General features: G+C 40.4%; 1 protein-coding gene across 37 annotated transcripts in view; it reads left to right on the forward strand.

Annotated features, from left to right (window-relative positions):
• ANK2 (ankyrin 2) overlaps positions 1–21,270 on the forward strand; it is a 626,865-nt gene that overhangs the window by 479,498 nt on the left and 126,097 nt on the right. For 32 of the 37 annotated variants that reach the window (XM_075860538.1, XM_075860544.1, XM_075860543.1 and 29 more), the window contains 6 exons: positions 1,189–1,287; positions 4,758–4,856; positions 12,021–12,119; positions 15,457–15,654; positions 16,894–16,992; positions 17,188–17,286. In XM_075860538.1, coding sequence (XP_075716653.1) covers positions 1,189–1,287; positions 4,758–4,856; positions 12,021–12,119; positions 15,457–15,654; positions 16,894–16,992; positions 17,188–17,286 — 693 coding nt within the window. The remainder of the gene's footprint in view (positions 1–1,188; positions 1,288–4,757; positions 4,857–12,020; positions 12,120–15,456; positions 15,655–16,893; positions 16,993–17,187; positions 17,287–21,270) is intronic. The other 5 variants (XM_075860549.1, XM_075860565.1, XM_075860561.1 and 2 more) reach the window with 1 other exon arrangement.

Here is a 21,270-nt window from a genome sequence, read left to right on the forward strand (position 1 = left end):
ACATACATAAATAATACGCTCTACATTCAACCACTTGGAGCATCCTTATGTAATAGAACATAGATTTCCTTTACGTAACTATTTGTTCTCTTTCATCCTCCAGAATATATCCTGTACTAATGTAGAGCAACTGTTGCTTAAAGAGGCTCTGTCACCACATTATAAGTGCCCTCTCTTCTACATAATGTGATAGGCGCTGTAGTGTAGATAACAGCAGTGTTTATGACCTATTTTAGATTTATGCGGATGACTTTCTTAATAGACAACTGGGCGTGTTTTTACTTTTTGACCAAGTGGGGGTTGTGGAGAGAAGTGTGTGACGCTGACCAATCAGCGTCATACACTTCTCTCCATTCATTTATTCATCACATAGTGATCTTGCTAGATCATGATGTGCTGTCACCTACTCACACATTAACGTACGTTAATGAAGTGTCGAGAGTGAATAGACATCACCTCCAGCCAGGACGCGATGTCTATTCACAATCCCGACACTTCGGTAACGTTTGTGTGGGACTTACAGCGCAGCAAGCGTAATCTCGCGAGATCACGCTGTAAATGACAGTTTACAGCGTGATCTCGTGAGATTACGCTTGCTGCGCTGTAAGTCCCACACAAACGTTACCGAAGCGTAGGGATTGTGAATAGACATCGCGTCCTGGCTGGAGGTGATGTCTATTCACTCTCGACACTTCAGTAACGTTAATGTGTGAGTAGGTGACAGCACATCATGATCTAGCAAGATCACTATGTGCTGAATAAATGAATGGAGAGAAGTGTATGACGCTGGTTGGTCAGCGCCATACACTTCTCTCCACAACGCCCACTTGGTCAAAAAGTAAAAACACGCCCAGTTGTCTATTAAGAAAGTAATTAGCATAAATCTAAAATAGGTCATAACTCCGTCAAAATTGATTGTTTTTCTAAATAAAAAACACTTCTGTAATCTACATTACAGCGCCGATCACATTATATAGAAGATAGGCCACTTATAATGTGATGACAGAGCCTCTTTAAGTTAAATTTGCTTATTGCTGCCTAACATGTTTCTCTTATTTACTGACCCTCCTTGGACATCCAGGCTGCACCCTGATATTCCTTACTGCAGGCTAATGCTTCCTCACATAGCATATTGTTCACAAAACCTGTCGCCTATGGTTTACTCTATTGTTCACTTGAATTTTGCAGAGTGGTTTTACACCTTTACACATCGCTGCTCATTATGGAAACGTCAATGTGGCAACGCTTTTACTCAACAGAGGAGCCGCTGTAGACTTCACAGCAAGAGTAAGAACATTTTTCTACAATTGTTGGAAGCAAATGATGTGTCCTTCAATTTTCAATTAAAGTGACCCTCCGGTCTCCAGACAAAATTATAAATGTGATGTTTTATATGGAGTATAATATCTGATGTCTTCCAGTTGCCCCCCTATGCCGTGCATCCACTTCTTTAGGGTACTTTCTGTGTTGTCTCCAAATGGCCACAGCGCTTCTCAGACTGAGTCTAAGACATGCTCTCTGTTCACGAATTGGACAGAACTGCTCACGTGAGCAGTTTTGGCCAATTCAGGGGCAGTGGGAGTGTCTCAGACTCGTAGTCTAAGAAGCGCTGCAGCCATTTTGGGACAGCACAGAGGGGATCGATTTATGAATTTTGTACTGGAACTGGAAGGTCGCTTTAAGGTTAAAGGCGTTTTCTAGAATCAGAAAAACACATGACTGCTCCACACCAGTCCATGGGTTATCTGGAACTGCAGCTCAGCTCTATTGAAGTAAATGGGGAAGAGCTGCAATACCACACACAACCTGTGGACAGGTGTGGCACTATTTTTGTAAGAAAGCAGCCATCTTTTTCTAATCTTGGACAGCCTCTTTAAAGTTTCCTAAAGTTAGACCAGGATGATATAAGCAATTTCTAAATGCAAATCGTTAAGCACAGGATTTAGTAGTTATATTTAGGGGTGTACACAGACAGTAGAGGGCCACGTGAAAGAAAAATATATGGGTCCTTGCTCTACACAGGTTACACATATGGTATTTCAGCCACTAGATTTATAAAACAGTAAAGGAGAAGGTGAAGCATTGACATTGTGGAAGCATCAGTAAATAATGTCAGTGGATATGTAAACCTGATCATTAGCAAGTGACAACATTGTCACTTGCTAATGATTAAAGAGCTCTAAACCAGAGCTCTATCGAGCATAAAATTACATATATGATGTACCACCTCTATTTTACCATAATTTTAGTGGATGATCCCTGTACTTTAACACTGAATAGTATTGGCTCTTTTGGCTTGAACAGATGTCAGGCACTTGTATTCCTCCCATTTTATTTAGAGCACATTCTCCCGTATGCGTGAAGACTTTTTGGATAGGCTAATGTGTTTATTCCCTGTTGAAGTATAGATTCACACAACCTAGCAGTGTTTGTCTCGCATTATTAACAGTACACTAGTACATCCACATGACTTTTCTGATAATACAGCTGGACACATTTGCTCTGTTTAAAGAGGCTCTGTCACCACATTATAAGTGCCCTATCTCCTACATAAGGAGATCGGCGCTATATTGTAGATGACAGTAATGCTTTTTATTTAGAAAAACAATCTATTTTTACCACGTTAGTAGCAATTTTTGCTTTATTATAATTACTTTCCTAATGCCCAAGTGGGCGTGTTTTTACTTTAGACCAAGTGGGCGTTGTACAGAGGAGTGTATGACGCTGACCAATCAGCGTTATGCACTTCTCCCCATTCATTTAGTCAGCGCATAGTGACACTGCGTTATTCAATATGTGCTGTCTTATACTGGCACATTAACGTTACTGAAGTGTTTAGACAGTGAATAGACATTCCTTCCAGCCAGGACGGGATGTCTATTCACAATCCCGGCACTTCGTTAACATTTCTGTGGTACTTACAACAGAGCAAGCGTAATCTCGCAAGATCACGCTGTAAATGACAGGTTACAGCGAGATTACGCTTTGCTCTGCTGTAAGTACCACAGAAACGTTAGCGAACTGTCGGGATTGTGAATAGACATCACATCCTGGCTGGAAGGAATGTCTATTCACTGTCTAAACACTTCAGTAATGTTAATGTGTCAGTATAAGACAGCACATAGTGAACAACGCAGGATCCCTATGCGCTGAGTAAATGAATGGAGAGAAGTGTATGACGCTGATTGGTCACTGATTGGTCAGCGTCATACACTCCTCTGTACAACGCCCACTTGGTCTAAAGTAAAAACACGCCAACTTGGGCATTAAGAAACTAATTAGCATAAAGCTAAAATCGCTCCTAACGTGGTAAAAATAGATCGTTTTTCGAAATAAAAAGAATTACTGTCACCTACATTATAGCGCCGATCTCCTTATGTAGGAGATAGGGCACTTATAATGTGGTGACAGAGTCTCTTTAAGTGCAGATAAGATTAACCATGTAAATCAAGAGCATTCCCTTGATGAAATAGAGGCATGATTTTTATGCTCAAAAGCACTGTGTATTTATATGCTACATCTAAAATAATTAGAGTTGGGGTGGGTAAGATCGTGACCATGTATTCATGAGAACTTTAGTGGATTGTTTTAAAAATTAAACTAGAATAGTTAAACGATAATAAGTAAATAAAAAATAAATATGTTTCCAAAGTCCAGTGTTTAAGGCAAACTATAGTAATTAAAGTGGTCATGCAAAATCAATTAAGAAAATTATTTACAATAACATTTTACATTTGTCTCCTGTGTATCTGGTCTTACAATATACTAGTCCTTCTCAATGAATTAGAATATCATCAAAAAAATTATTTATTTCAATAATTCAATTCAAAAACTGAAACTCATATTATATAGATTCATTACACACAGAGTGTTCTATTTCCAGTGTTTTTTTCTTTTAATGTTTAACTAGTATATATATGTATATGTGTATATATATATAGATTTTATTAGTGGATAGCAAAACAAAACTGGTTTCCGTTGTCAGCTGTGTTGGCTTCATGATCATTGCATCTTTTTCATAGATTAGCTCTTTGTCCCCTACATCATTAGAAGTAGTAAGAGGAGAGGTGTTAAGAGGTCAAGGCGATTCTTGCTTTAGGCTCTGTTCACACGTCGGCCTCAAATCCGACGTGTATTTTCATGGCAGAAATCCGAGGTTGACCTACGAATTTCTTATGCATATTTACTGCAGATGTGCTTCTGTGTGTGCAGGAGATCCACACGAGGATGAATCCCATTATCATTCAATGGGGCTACTCCTTGCCGTTTCCATCTGAAATAAGTAGCAGGCTACTTATTTCCGCAGATTATTTTTTTTCCCCACTGTGCAGACAAAAATCAGCTCAGACATTTTCCATTGCATGTGAACTTGTTGTGCAAACCCAATTCACATGCATTGAACACGTGTTGACGACGTCGGATTTGACATAGATTTAAGAGCGGAACCCGTGCCGGAATCCAACATGGGTGAACCGGGCCTTATCATTGTCCATGGCTCTATATCAATCTGCAATTGATTGATCTGTGGCAGAGGGACCTGTTTCACTATATGACTTAATTTAGTCTAACAATAATTTTTTGCATGTCCTCAAGATGTTTGTTTGAAAACATTTCCTAATTCTTACTTGAATCACTGAAATTATTTTAAAATACATTTTTGAAAAAAAAATATGAACAATTTTCCTGAAAATAGAAATTAAAAGCATTGTTTTTTGGGCTTCAGGGTGAAATGTTATTGTTTATTTGTTTCACTGCAGAATGGGATTACCCCATTACATGTGGCTTCCAAAAGAGGAAATACAAATATGGTGAAATTATTGCTTGACCGAGGAGGACAAATTGATGCCAAAACGAGGGTAAGATGCAACCCAATATGTATGTATGTATGAATGTACTTCTGTTCTTATTGTCTACATATTGTTTTTGCTCATTTTGAGGCCTGTGAAAGATGTCATGTAAATCGGTAACTACTTTTAGATCTTTTGTACCAAATGACTGAATGGACTATGAAAGTAAGTTCACCGCCAGCAGAATATGAGCCTCATCAACTTGGTTTTTAAAGATCTTTTCTGTATTTCAGGATAAGCTTCAATGAGCTTTAGTCTTTTTAAACAATTTAGACTGATAATATCATGAGGGAGGGGGAAGGCCATGTATAGACTGATCACTGCTGCAATGTTTAACTTTAGCAGCGCTCAACTCTCTGGGCGCCATATGGAGGAAGGGCATTTTTATAACGAGTGGTAATTGAAAAGCCCTCTTTTCTTCCGGAATAAGATGGCAACAATAAATATAAATTGATATATATACTTTTATATATATATATATATATATATATATATATATATATATTTATATCTATCCTGGAAAACGTTTCCCTTAAAGCATAACTAAAATTCCTGGTGAATTTTCAGATTAAAGAGGCTTTGTCACCACATTATAAGTGCCCTGTCTCCTACATAATGAGATCGGCGCTATAATGTAGATGACAGTAATGCTTTTTATTTCATAAAACAATCTATTTTCACCACTTTATTAGCGATTTTTGATTTATGCTAATGAGTGGCTTAATGCCCAAGTGAGCGTATTTTTACTTTAGACCAAGTGGGCGTTGTACAGAGGAGTGTATGACGCTGGCCAATCAGTGTCATGCACTCCTCTCCATTCATTTAGGCAGCGCATAGGGATCCTTTCAGATCGCTATGTGCTGTCTTATAGTAACACATTAACAATACTGAAGTGTTTAGATAGTGAATAGACATTCCACGGGATGTCTATTCACAATCTCTGCACTTCGTTACTCTGTCTGTGGTAGTTACAGCAGAGGAAGCGTGATCTCGCGAGATCTCGCTGTAAATGACAGGTTACAACGAGATCACGCTTCCTCTGCTGTAACTACCACAGAAACAGTAACGAAGTGCAGGGATTGTGAATAGACATCCCGTGGAATGTCTATTCACTGTCTAAACACTTCAGTATTGTTAATGTGTTAGTATAAGACAGCACATAAGGATCTAGCAGGATCCCTATGCGCTGAGTAAATGAATGGAGAGGAGTGCATGACGCTGATTGGTCAGCGTCATACACTCCTCTGTACAACGCCCACTTGGTCTAAAGTATAAACACGCCCACTTGGGCATTAAGCAACTCATTAGCATAAATCTAAAATCGCTAATAAAGTGGGGAAAACAGATCGTTTTATTAAATAAAAAGCACTGCTGTCACCTACATTATAGCGCCGATCTCCTTATGTAGGAGATAGGGCACTTATAATGTGGTGACAGAGCCTCTTTAAGCCATAATCCGTGTGTACTTGAGTAATAACAATGTTTTTTGCTACAATATATGAGGCATTTTTCAGCAATTTTCCCTCAGGCTCTATCTTTAATTTTGTTTCTATTATGTACTCCCACACTCAAGAGCACTGATCCCCCAGCCCACAATTCTGGGCCTGCTTCTAATGCACTAGCAGAGCAATGAAGCACATGAACTACATGGAGCAATGTTTGTGAGAATGGGGACAAATGATCGTTAAAACGATTGTTCATCCAGATATAGTTTGGATACATTCTTTTGCAGCATAAAAGATCCGATCAGCCGACAAATGAGCGTTTGCTTGTTTGTAGGCTGATCGCTGCCATGGGGTAATTAAACGGGGTAATGATTGGGAACAAGCATTCGTACGAAATCTTGTTTGGCCAATCATCTGCCTATGTAATAGGGCCTTTGTTCTGCGTGCAGGCAGCCTCCTTCTCCCCCTCCCTCACACAGTCTGCGTGCTTTGTGTTATATGAGAAGCTTCAACATCTTTCAGTGAGTACAGAGATTCTGAACAATTACAGACATACAATATACAGGCTTAGAGTAGACTGAGGCCTTGGATTATTGGAGAAAGAATTTTTTTCTTAAACAACATAAATCACAAAATTGACACATTTATTCATGAAAAAAAATAATTTACAAGCACAAAGAGTAATGCAAAATAATTCAAATGTTTTGTTTTATCAATCCTGAGAGTTGGGATGAGTAGTACAGCTCGTCTACTTGTGTTTTTGTATTAGCAACTGTTTGTGAATTTGTAACAGGGCATATTTGGCATATCTTAAATGGTAATGAAGAATTGTTCAAGCCTACTACATGGACAATGCGTTAAAATTGTGTGAGGCTACATTATAGATACTGTGTCAAAATTGTGTGAGGTTACTATATGGCCTCTGTGTCAAGTTAATGTAGGTTTCTGTTGTAGTGACATACTTTTAGGGTATGTTCACACGTAGTCAACCAAAACGTCTGAAAATCCAGAGCTGTTTTCAAGGGAAAACAGACCCTGCTTTTCAGACGTTTTTTTACCAACTCGCATTTTTCGCGGCGTTTTTCGCGCCGTTTTCGCGGCGTTTTTTACGTCCGTTTTTGGAGCTGTTTTCATTGGAGTCTATGAGAAAACAGCTCCAAAAACGTCTGAAAGAAGTGTCCTGCACTTCTTTTGACGAGGCTGTATTTTTACGAGTCGTCGTTTGACAGCTGTCAAACGACGACGCGTAAATAACAGGTCGTCTGCACAGTACGTCGGCAAACCCATTCAAATGAATGAGCAGATGTTTGCCGACGTATTGGAGCCGTATTTTCAGACGTAAAATGAGGCATAATACGCCTCGTATACGTCTGAAATTTGGCCGTGTGAACATACCCTAAAAGTTATACATCCAATTTGTTTCTCTTAACTTTCTCTTGTATGTACCTTTTAGTGTTCTTTTAATTTCTGCATTTTGTCTGTCAAATTCTATCTTAACAACTACAATTTAACACATTTGGTGCAGGCACATCTGGCGGGAAGTGGGTACCTTAGATGCCTCATAAGTTTTCTCCTTTTAGCTTAATGGAGAATGAATAATCTTTCTAAACATGTAGAGTTTTGGAGCTCCTTAAATAATTCAGAACATAATGAAGATATAAATCTGCTGTGAAATCAATTATAGATGATAAAGTTGCATCCATTCTCTTGAAAATAAGGAATCTTTAAATAATTTAGTTTTAAGTCTGGATCTGTTTTTCCAATTTAATTGTGTGGTATTTTAAAGAGCGTGTGTAAAAGCTATGCCAATTGTATTTAAAATAAGTTATTACAAAATGGGATGTTGTAATATAATAGCGTAAAATGACACTAATAGTATGAAGATTATGTTAAATAAATATATGTTGCAAAATTCCATAATGTAGATTTCTTCTACTTCTTCTAAGGGTATGTTCACACAGCCTATTTTCAGACGTAATGCGGGCGTTTTACTCCTCGAATTACGCCTGAAAAGACGGCTCCATTACGCCTGCAAACATCTGCCCATTGCTTGCAATGGGTTTTACGATGTTCTGTTCAGACGAGGTGTAATTTTACGCGTCGCCGTCAAAAGACGGCGCGTAAAAAGACGCCCTCGTCAAAGAAGTGCATGTCACCTCTTGGACCGTTATTGGAGCCGTTTTTCATTGACTGTAAAACAGCTCCAATTACGTCCGTAAAAGACGACGCGAAAAACGCGAGTACTTGCAAAAACTTCTGAAATTCATGAGCTGTTTTCGCCTGAAAACAGCTCCGCAATGTCAGACGCGTTTGCGTGTTAACATACCCTAATAGTAAACACTCAATCTGTAGTACTAGTCTCATGATGGACAGTACTAGTTGATGGACATGTGTCTTTTTTCAACCGTACAAACTATGTAACTATGTAACTATGTAAGATCCACTATCATTTTAGAAACCAGATTGGTCACCAGACCTAATTTATTGAACCTTTCCAAGTAATAATGCTAATTGTACGATTTACAATTTTTTATTTTTTTTAACATAGTATTTATAGTTTTCAAGTTGACATATCAAAACTCAATCTAATCAATGTTCAACTGTGGCACACAGTGCCAAACAAATACAAGCAACAGGGACCATGCTCAAAACTACACTCTGCTCATTCGCCACTCATGCCTCCACATCCTCCCCTACTCAACCTCTCTCTCATCTTTAAACTATAGCAAATAAGTAAGGAGCCCAGGCTGTAGACATTTTAATATTTTATAACCCAGCAGTATATGTACGGTAGCTGTGTCCGGACACTTTATCCATAACCGCCACACTTCGTACTCGAATATGCAAATCCTTAGTCATTGGGGCATACTTAGCCACTTTTTTTGTATAAGTCGGAAAACCCCTTTAGGGATGTTTTTCAATGTATGAGACCATGTTGGTCCTCCGAGTTCCAAGCCATTATGATGCCTTTCCTAGCACAAAAAAAGTACAACTCATCCAAATGCATGACCATTTGATCATTTCATCATTATATTGAAAAACGTACAAATATTCTATTAAACATGTCAACAGAATAAACTGTAAGACCATATATTTTTAATGTAAAATTCCATATCCAATTAAAATTTCTATAAACAGGATAATTTGTGTCCACATGGCCTGTTATATAAAATTATCAAAAACCGATGTGACGATGGTGTAGTGTGAAGAGCAAAGTGTTGGATGTATTGCGATGAGTGCAGTTTGGGGTACATTCCATGAGGGTACTGTGAGGAGAGATGCCATGATTCTAGCATGAAATTGGATGCCATAGCTGTAATATGAGGTGGATGTTATGAGTGTGGTATGCAGTGAGATGTGTTAAGTGTAGTGTGAGGTTTCCTGAGACAAATATAATATTTATTTATTTCCTATTGCTTATACAGTGCCAACAAATTCCACAATACTGTACAGTTGTTGTCACCATTTACTTCAGTCCCTGTCCCCAATGGATCTTACAATCTAGTTTCCCTCCCTCTAACACAAGGGCAAATATAATAGAAAGCCAAATGACCTATTAGCATTGTTTTTTTGGAGTGTGTTTGGAAACCCCCGTTAAATGAGAAATTTTATGTAACATGAGGTATGTTGCCATGGGTCAAATGTTAAACACATGATCATTGCATTGTTCTAATGGGTTAATAATTGCACTTTAATACACTTGTATGGCATACTATTCTATGGTGGACCATTCCCTTCTAAGAGAGAAGATATTATAGTCTATGACAGAAACAACTAATTACCCTCAACTGGTTGTTAATATATGTATTACAGTCTATAACGGAGAGTGACTAAGCATGTACAAACACTACTCCACCAGGAGCGGATACCAATGGTCGGACCTCTATGGATCTGACTTCTATAGCATTTTCAGGGTATATGCTATAAAATATCAATAGTCAAGAAGCTCCTCATTAAAAATAACTTTTGGAACTTACAGTGCAAAATAACTAACCCAAGTGCTGCAAAGTAATGATAGAGCATTATGGAGGTAAATTACCAACATTTCTGTGCCCGGCATAGAAAAGTCGCAAAATGGACAAAAAGTTTTTTCGTCTTTTCCGCCACCTTCGTAACTTTTGTGGGAAGGTGGCGTGGCCTTGGGGAAAGGGGTGTGTGGCCACCGAGGGCCAACAAATGTATTATTTATGCCAGGAAACTGGCGTAACGTATATTTCAAATTTACCCCAGATTTCACTCTATGGGGCGTAGCAAGGTAAAGGCCCGTGCTTGGCCCCTACCTTACCCTCCCCATTAAGACTACCCCCGTCCCTAGATTGAACATTAGAAATAAAAAAAAGAACATAAAAAAAGTTATACACACCTCACCGCTCCTCTTCACCCCTCTGGCTCCCTCGACAGCATGCCTCATACAACATAATAATGCCGGGCCGCATCAAGAAGTCCCGAATCGAACACAGTGCAGGGAGCCGGGCTCCTAGCATCATAGTTATGTATGATGCTAGGAGTCCCTGCCTCGCTGCAGGACAACTGTCCCGTACTGAAAACATGATTACAGTATGGGACAGTTGTCCTGCAGCAAGGCAGGGACTCCTAGCATCTTACATAACTATGATGCCAGGAGCCCGGCTCCCTGCACTGTGTTCGGTCCGGGATTAGCGGCCGAAATACGTTCCGTCCATTACGGACGTTTCATGGTCGTGTGAATCCAGCCTAAGTGCTACGTTGCATATAACCCAGAGGGGAGAAGAGGAGTGCTGAGGTAAGTATGTTATTTATTTTATTTTATGTCCGATGGGGGGAATATATGGCGCATGACTGAGGTCGTTGTGCCACAATTGGCACACGATCCCAGGCCAAACATGCAACACATTTATTCAAAAGCTTTCGCCATTTAATAAATTTGTTGCACTGTACTCTAACATTTCTTACTATTAAGACTGGCGTATGAAATGCCAGTCCTAAGAAATTCCCCCCCGATGTGTGCAAGCTAGGTCTGGTCAGAATTGTAACATTCCTCTTCTGCAAAATGAAAAGATTATGTTACTGGATAACTTCAGGGATATTCAACATTACTTATATCACTATATAGCTTTTCAAACTGTGAACAGGTGACCAATTCCGTCTTATCCAACTTCCACTGAAAAACTATACTGGCTTGAGAATGGAAGAATTTGCTTTTGTGACCCTTCATTGCTACAGTATTATGGCAATTTTTGTCTTTTACTGTTAAACATATGAACACATGCTTTCCCATATGTTATTACATTATTGTATTTAACTACAAAGTATTATCAGGCAACAAACTATATTAAGTACATAAAATGGACCTGAAATGCCACTGTTACTATTAAACTTGTTCAGATATGTGACCATCGACCAGATTAGACTAAGTAATCCTGTCGTGTCATCGAAAAAGTCTAGATAATATTCAGGTTTGTTTTTTTTAAATAAAAAAAAAAAAAGAGTGAATATGCTTGGAAAAACTAGAAATATTGCCTGTACTCAATTCTTAAAATATATTTGAAGACATAGAAACCCCTAAGGATTCGGAGTTACCATGTAGTGTACCCAGTACATCAATAAACAGGTACTGTAGCAACTGGTTTACAGAAAAATTACCTATATTGCAGCAACAGTGTTTTTTTAAAAAAATGTTGAGCGTTTAAATATGTGGAAATTTTATGTGGAAACGCCTTATAAGATCCCAGTTTGTTATTTTTTACAGGATGGACTTACACCACTACACTGTGCAGCACGAAGCGGACATGATCCTGCTGTAGAGCTGCTTCTAGAGAGAGGAGCTCCGCTGCTTGCAAGAACCAAGGCAAATTCTCACTTTATATGTCTTTCTACCATTCTAAAATATGAAACATCTAGCTGTGCTTGTTAATGTAAAACAAATGAGGCAATAAAAGCCGTAGACCTATAAAAAAAATAAAATCTTTCTAATATATATATATATATATATATATATATAACAGAAAACTCTCCTTAGTTTTTGGGTGTATTAGGGCATGACCAGACGTGGCGGAATTGCGCTGGAAATCCGCAGCGTACATGTTTCTCCATTGCCTTCCACAGCTTTTTAGTAGGGTTCGTTTACACGTTGCGGACAATTCCGCTGCGTAGCATAGGCTGCGGTGCGGAATTTGGTGTCCGCAGCATAAAATGGTTGTTGCGGACGTGTCACGGACTTGTTGCGGACTCATTGCGGAATTTCTCCATTGACTTCAATGGAGAGTCAAAATTCCGCAATGAAGTCCGCAGATGTTATGTGTGCTGCGGAGTGTATTGGTTTTACTAACATGACATTTCTTCATTCTGGCTGGACCTATGTATTTCTAGGTCTACAGCCAGACTGAGGAAGTCAATGGGGCTCCCGTAATTACGGGTGACTACGTGTGTTCCCCTTTAAATACGGGAGCGTTGCTAGGTGACGTCAGTAAATAGTCACTGTCCAGGGTGCTGAAAGAGTTAAACGATCGGCAGTAACTGTTTCAGCACCCTGGACAGTGACTTCCGATCACAATATACATCAACCTGTAAAAAAAATAGAAGTTCATACTTACCGAGAACTCCCTGCTTCTTCCTCCAGTCCGGCCTCCTGGGATGACGTTTCAGTCTAAGTGACGGCTGCAGCCAATCACAGGCTGCAGCGGTCACATGGACTGCCGTGTCATCCAGGGAGGTCGGGCTGGATGGTGAAAGAGGGACGTGTCACCAAGACAACGGCCGGGTAAGTATGAATTTCTTTTTACTTTTACTAGGGAAAGTGCTTTCCCTTCTCTCTATCCTGCACTGATAGAGAGAAGGGAAGCCCTCTTCCCCTCAATACGCAACAGCTAGTCCGCATCAATTTAATGCCCATTTTAGGCAAGGCCGCAACAGAATCTGCAACGCAGATTCTGTGCGGCATTGATGCGGACAGTGGCGGAAGAACTCCGCCACGTCTGGACATGCCCTTACCCATTTTGGACGTCTTGTTATGATAAGCAACAGCTCAGGTTGTTTGGTTTAAGATGATCAGCTTAGAATAAAATATGACTTCGCAATACTCTGTCATGAGATGTCTATGCTATATGTGTCTATGTGTGGCCACCCAGTGGTTGTGATGTAGATTGCAGCCTAACAAGGGTTTTTCTAGCATGTCGAGATTTTGTATTGAATTTGTTTTTTGAGAAATGCGAGTTTTTAACCCCTTAAGGACACGGGCAATTTTGGCCTTGAGGACGGAACAATTTTTTTTATATTTCCTGCTTTGCATTCCGGTGCCCATAACTTTTTCATTTTTTTGTCCGACGTAGCTGTATGAGACTTTGTTTTCCGCGGGACGAGTTGTTTTTTTATGTAGAGGCCATTTTTTTGGTACATTTAGGCTATGTTCACACGGAGTATTTTGCCGAGTTTTTTGACGCGGAAACCGCGTCGCAAAACTCGGCAAAAACAGCCCGAGAACGCATCCCATTGATTTCAATGGGAGGCGTCGGCGTCTTTTTCCTGCGAGCAGTAAAACTGCCTCGCGGGAAAAAGAAGCGACATGCCCTATCTTCGGGCGCTTCCGCCTCTGACCTCCCATTGACTTCAATGGGAGGCAAAGAAAGCGTATTTCGCGCTGTTTTATGCCCGCGGCGCTCAATGGCCGCGGGCGAAAAACGGCGCGAAAATCGCCGCGAAAATCGGCGTGCAGGGAGAGGAAAATCTGCCTCAAAGTTCCAAACGGAATTTTGAGGCAGATATTCCTCCCCCAAAATACTCCGTGTGAACATAGCCTTACATTATCGTTTAATTTATATACCTTTTTTATTTTGGCAAAAATGTAGAAAAAAAAGCAGTTCCGCTGCAGTTTCCTTTTTTTTTTCATTTTACACCATACACGATCATCATAAATAACATTATACATTTATTGTACGTGTTGTTACAGTCGTGGAAAAAACAAATATGCGTATATCTATATGCCAGTACATTAGCCTGTGTACTGATTGATGAAGGAATATGGTCAGACAACCCTGGGGTCCTTCAATGGACCCTGGGCTGCCTGCCCATACCAGGTATAGCCATTGATGACGTCACAGGAATTTCCTGTGACTCGATCAAAGGGGAGACCCCCTTCTCACTTTAGCTTTGAATGCCACGTTCAGCTTTGAAGGGGTTAACGGTGGAGAGAAGAGGTTGAGGGGTTGCGGCTGTGTGTTACAGCCGTTACAGCCGTTGCCCCGCTCATCATGGTGCGTGGACACTGGCTATCACACAGGACAAGAATACTCGTCCTGATGCGCCAAGTACCCGCCGCTCCGGACGAGTATTCTCATCCTGTGTCGGCAACCACTTAAAGGAGCACTCCACGATTTTTATTTAATTTCCCCTTCCATTTGTACATTGGTGTACCTGCATAGTGCTCACTACGCTTTTGAGAACACCAGAACTCAGGCTCTCAATGCATTCCAATGGAGCCCCGTTCTGTCTCCCATAGGAATGCATTGAGAGCCTGAGTTTCGGTTTTCTCAAAAGCATAGTGATTCCAGACCAGGTCAGAATGAAGATCACGTGGGCGGCGCTGGATCCGAAAACGACATGATGCACTGATCAGCACACAGCACACCGCTGAAACACCAATGTACAAATGGAGGGGGAAATTAAAAACAACATGGAGTGCTCCTTTAACCATTTTTAAGCAAAGGCGTGGGTGACACATTTATATATGAAGTAAATTGGCATAGATTAATAAACCTAAGAGGATAAGTACACTCCCATGTAGTGCAAACTGAAGGCTGGATCACTTGCAGTGGCCAATGGCCTTACAATTTTGTTAGGTATTTCGCATGCGGGTGCGGTTTTGGCCACTTGTGCACACCGCTACGTTCGGCTGTACCTGATGGTTGATAGTCAAGCTTACCTCTTCATAAAGCATTATTAGGGGGAATTCACACCTGGCAGATTTTGTTGCAGAATTTTTTGCAACTCAAAATCAGTTCCATTCACCTGAATGGAACTTGCAGAAATCCATGTGCTTGCTGAAGAAACCATCACATTCAGATGAAATGTTTGCAACGTGTGAATCCACCCTTAGGTTGGAGTAACTGTGCAAGCATTTTTAGCTTGTGTGTAAATTGTGGTAGTTATTATTACAACTAACTAATGGCTCATTTCATTTTTGGCTATAGAATGGACTGTCTCCACTTCACATGGCTGCTCAAGGAGACCACGTGGAATGTGTCAAACACCTGCTACAACACAAGGCCCCTGTAGACGATGTCACGCTGGATTACCTGACCGCTTTACATGTTGCAGCCCATTGTGGACATTACAGAGTAACCAAACTTCTTCTTGACAAGAGGGCCAACCCTAATGCCCGTGCCCTGGTAAAGAGATCTTCACATTATTTTTACTCACTTACTGACCGTATCAGTTATAAAAAATATTTTAGTGGTGTCAAATAAACCTAAATTCGTGAAAATTGGATTAGTTCTCTTTTAGTTCTTCGTCATGGTATTAAAGAGTATCTGTCACCAAAATACTCTTTTTCTGTTTTTGCATACATTTTATAATACACGTATTTTGCATTATGAGAAGGTTATTGTCTTCATAAATCTCATGCTGGGAACCTCCTGAATTTCATCTGTGTATCTTAACCAAAATCGTTGCTCATGAATATTCATTAGGGGCCAACCTTTTAGAACACATGCGTTAGCAGCTTTCTTACAAACTGACTGATTGGCCTGTCATGTGCCCTCCCATTCATTTTTGTATAACAATGAATGTGATTGGTTAAAGCTATCACTGAAGCTCCAGCCTTTAGACTCGTTAACTCCGAAGTAAAATTTCTTGAAAAACAATACAACGGGATTCTAAAAAAGTAAGACACGTAATTAAACTAAAACCTCCCATAAGAATATACTGTAATATAACATTGAATATAATTTTTTTAAAAAGTGACAGATTCTCTTTAATTTCTATTAGTAAGTATAAATGATAATATATTTTTTACTATTACATGGTCGATAAAAGTCTTTGTTTTTTAGTATCTACGTATAGGGGCATCTTCTTAGAGTCCTATAATTATTAAAAATGACATTGATAAAGTATTAACCATACATATTTATCAACAGTGCTATAAGAATGTCACTTTCCAAACGAAAAATTAAGCGTTTAATTTGGTGCAAAGTGCGGCAAATTTATCAAAACGGCGCAACTCTCAGCATTTTACAGAAGTCCTTTTTCTGATTCCTTATGGCGTAGGTCGTACATCTATGCCAGCATCTTGGGCCAAAAAATGGCACAGGGCAGTAATAAATTTGGTGCAACCATTGCGAGTTGTTCAGTCATGCCCGTTTGATGCATCTTTTTTTTAAATCCGTTACATGTCACAGAACAAGATTAAAAATGGTGCACATCTTTTATAGATATGACGCACATTTTTTTTTTTGGAACATTGTTACATTTTTCTGGCGCATATTATAATAGATGTGCCCCATTGTGTGGTCACCATATGCACAATATGATACTATATATGACACCAGTTGGGTGGTTTGCATGCGTTGCATGATTTGCAGGCTTTGATGAGTGCATGAGTCTTGCTAACAAGTTGTTTCTCTGAACAGAATGGTTTTACTCCATTGCACATTGCCTGCAAGAAAAACCGTATCAAAGTTATGGAACTACTAGTGAAATATGGGGCTTCAATCCAGGCTATAACAGAGGTAGAACAGGTTTTCTTAGCTTTCCAATACATCTAGCCATTTCCTGCTTTCCCCAGTCCTGTCTCTGTGTTTCCTCTTCCATAGACTATTCACTGTCACCTCTCTCTATCCTCTCCAACATCTGCTAACGTGTAACTGTGGACGCCCCGTTAGTCTTGTGCAGGGGAGTAAAATGCCTGTTGGTTTGTTTCACAGTCTGGTCTCACTCCAATACATGTGGCTGCTTTCATGGGCCACTTGAACATAGTCCTCCTTCTGCTGCAGAATGGAGCCTCTCCAGATGTCACTAACATTGTGAGTATGTCTTAAAATAAAATAACCGGATTTACTGTACATTATGCAACCTGTTTGATAATTCTATCATTTCACCCAGTATGTTTATACAATAAAACTGCCTAACTCCTTGATGTGCATGTCATTAGCTGTATTTTGGTGTGCAGGCAAACCGGGTGTGGTGCCCATTGATCAGTGTGTCCGTCCAGATGTGCCCACTAAACAGGCCATGGCCAATGGTGACTTTGCTCACCTTTGTAGTGTCACAGTGAAAACAGAGAGAAAATCAGAATAGTCTAAAATAAACATTATGGGGAAGATTTACTAAGACAGGCATTTTGTGCGCCAGTCTTTTCTTTCTTCTCCACTGGAATAAGATGCGACGGTAAGATGTGAACACCTCTTAATAAATCAGTTGCATCTTTCCGCTGTATGTAAGGCACAACTGTGGCTCTCACTACCAGCCGTGGCTCATACCGAGCAGCGTCAGAGCCTTATATGCGACCGACACTCAATATCCTGAGTGCTGTATCACATACACGACCTAACACTGCCCAATGTCAGTACCTTGTATAAGTCGCGACCGGTAGAGAGAGGCTGAAAGAACTCGGAGGGGAGAAGTGGAACAGTGATGTGAGCATCCATATATTTTAGTTTTTATTTATTGTCCGATGGGGGGGTTAGTTTGATGGGGCAAGGTACTGGGTTCGGGCCTCTACCCTGCTACGCTCAGCAGAGTGAAATCTCCACTATAATTTACACCATTTTTCTGGCATAAATTATAATAAATTGTCGGACCACGTTGGCCCTGTTCTCTTTTGTAAACCTCACCCCCTTTCCCAAGAAGTGGAGAAGGCAGCGTAAAAGGCACAAAAGTCGCAATTTGTCATTGTAAATTGCTACTTTTGGACCTCTCTTTGCAATCTTTCTATGGCAGAAAACTGGCGTAGAAAGTTTGATAAAATCGCCCCTATGTGGATTGGCTCTTGTAACAAACTATTCTGAATCTTCACCGAAATAGAAAATCTCACTACACACATTTCTATGTTACCCACTGAAGTAAGTCAGGCGTGTGTTCATGTGTGTTAATTACATGTTGCTGTCTTGTGTGCTTTCAATAATCCATTGAAACATTCTGCCTTTAGTTCATATCGTAGCTGCGCTTTGGAACATAACTTTATATTTAAAGGGGTATTCCTATTTGAAGCATTTATAGCATATCCACAAGGAGCCATCTTTTTATTGAAGCCGAAGCAACCTGTGGTCCCTTTGCATCGGTAAACGGGTTTAGGGATCCTTCATTCTCCCAGCAGGTAGGGGTTCCCGAGGTGGAAATCCCACGGATCAAGCATTTATAAAAATACCCTTTTAATCCTTTCACTGCCATAATAATTTTCACGCTTTTGACATACAAAAATAAACCTGAATTAGAAAATAAAAAAAATTATATTTTCCCCTCATACATATTTTATGAAAGTTGCCACCTGACACATTGTAAAAACACCAGCCAGCACTTTACACTTACGGGCGGATTCATGCAATTTTGCATCAACGCATAATGTTGTGTAAAAAGTGAATAAAAAGTCATGTTTGTGGCTAAAAATTTGACCCAAGCAGAGCCTGAGAGGCACAGCACCTCTTCATAATAAAAGTACAAGATGAGCAGCATTTATAAATGTCATTTATCTCTATGTCTCCATGCACATATCTTCACATAATCACCAGAACTGAATAGACCTAAATTCTCTGCGCTCCCGATGCTGGTAAACATCAGATCTAAGTTCTAGCCTTTATATTCTAGCAACGCAAAGCGTTTAAAGTCATGACATACATATGTCCTTCGGACTTTCAGGATATCCTCTTACTTAGGCCCCATGCACATGAACGTGCTTTCGCGGCCGCAATTCCCCCGAAAATCCACGGGAGAATTGCGGCCCCATTCATTTCTATGGGCCCATGCACACGACTGTGGTTTTCACGGTCTGTGCATGGCCCAGGAGCCTGGACCGCAAAAAGAACGGACATGTCTTATTACGGCCGTGTTCTGCGGTCCAGGCTCATAGAAAATAATGGACGCGGCCATGTGCACGGCCCACGATTTGCGGGCGGCTCGCGGGTGACACTCCGCGGCCGGCCGACCCGAAAATCACGGCCGTGCACATGGCTACGGTCGTGTGCATGAGGCCTAAGGCTCAGTATATGGTTCACATGGGGCGGATACACTGCGTAAAATCATGTAGCGTATCTGCCTTGTGTGCCGCAGAGAATTACGGGCAAAAACCACACCAAAGTGTGGTGCAATTTTTCTCCCAGAATATACGCTGCGGAAAACTGCAGCATTTGCTAGCAGGCCGGCCTCCTGGGATGACGTTTCATCCCGGAAGTCTGCTGCAGCCTATGATTGGCTGCAGCGGCAGTCACATGGGATGGAACGTCATCCCAGGAGGCCGGCCCCTTGACGTCATCCAGGCCAGCCTCCTGGGGTGAGATTTCATTCCATGTGACCGCCTCTACAGCCTGTGATTGGATGCAGCAGTCACATGGGATGAACCGTCATCCCAGGAGGCTGGACTGGGGGAAGAAACACATTTCTGGGTAAGTCTTTCTTTTGTATTGCGTTTTTTGCGCCTGAAAATGCTTTGATTCCGCCGCAAAAAGTGCAACATCTGCTTTTTGTAGCGGGTTTTAACTCCCCATTGAATTCAATGTGGGAAATTCACAACAAATAAGCAGCATTTCCGCAAATACAATTGACATTCTGCGGATTAAAAAAACGCACCGCAGGTCAATTTCTGAGCAGTTTTAACCGCTCAGTATTTATGCAGTGTGTGGATGAGATTTGTTCTAGCTCATCCACTTTGCTGCTACTGCATTTTGCTGCGGATTTTCCGCAATGAATTCAGGTTGCAGAAAATCTGCAGTATTTACACAGCGTGTGAACTGACCCTATATGTGGCTATTATCCTTGCAGCAATAGAAATCAGCTTTCCATTCATCAACTTCTTAGGGTATGTTCACACGCAGAGTCAAAAACGTCTCAAAATACGGAGCTGTTTTCAAGAGAAAACAGCTCCTGATTTTTAGAAGTTTTTTGTGCCACTAGCGATTTTCACTGCAATTTTCGCTGCGTTTTTTACGGGCGTTTCTGGAGCTGTTTTCAATAGAGTCAATGAAAAACGCCTCCAAAAACGTCCCAAGAAGTGTCCTGCACTTCTTTGGACGAGCCGTCATTTTACGCTCACTATTTTGACAGTGATGCGTAAAATAAAGGCTCGTGGGAACAGAATATCGTATTTCCCATTAAAAGCAATGGGCAGATGTTTGTAGGCGTATTAGGGGCATTTTTTCAGGCGTAATTCGAGGCGTAAAACGTCCGAATTACGTCTGAAAACACTGCGTGTGAACATACCCTCAGTGCGCTTGTGCTTGTAGACAGCAGCTGATCTGAAGAGACAGAGCTGCAGTGTAGAAGCATGGGGTAGAGATAGAGCAGCATCCTGAGCCTGTAATGAGTACTTCAGGCTCCAATACGCAATGCAAATAAGATGCAGTAAGGGTACTCTTACACGGCCCTGTGACAGGGCTTAACAGATGCCTGTAAAAATTACATTATACTGCAATACATTAGTATCGCAGTATATTGTACCAGCGATCTAAAGATCGGTGGTTCAAGTCCCCTAGGGGGACTAATAAAATGTGTAAAAAGAAGTGATATAAAGTTTTTAGTAGTGCAAAAAAATGTAACAAAATTACTGAGTTAAAAAAAAAAACCTTTTCCCATTTTTCCTCTAAAGTAATGTAAAAAAAAAAGTAAACAAAATTGGTATTGCTGCGTCTGTAAAAGTCTGAACTATTACAATATAGCATTATTTAACGCGCACAGTGAACGCCGTAAAAAATGAAAATGATAAACTGCCAATATCGCTGTTTTTTGGTCACATTAGCTCCCAAAATTTTTTTAATAAAAAGTGATCAAAAAGTCATATGTACCAATAAATGGTGGCA

Source organism: Rhinoderma darwinii, chromosome 1 (assembly GCF_050947455.1).
Source record: "Rhinoderma darwinii isolate aRhiDar2 chromosome 1, aRhiDar2.hap1, whole genome shotgun sequence".
In the NCBI taxonomy this organism is placed as follows: Eukaryota; Metazoa; Chordata; class Amphibia; order Anura; family Rhinodermatidae; genus Rhinoderma; species Rhinoderma darwinii.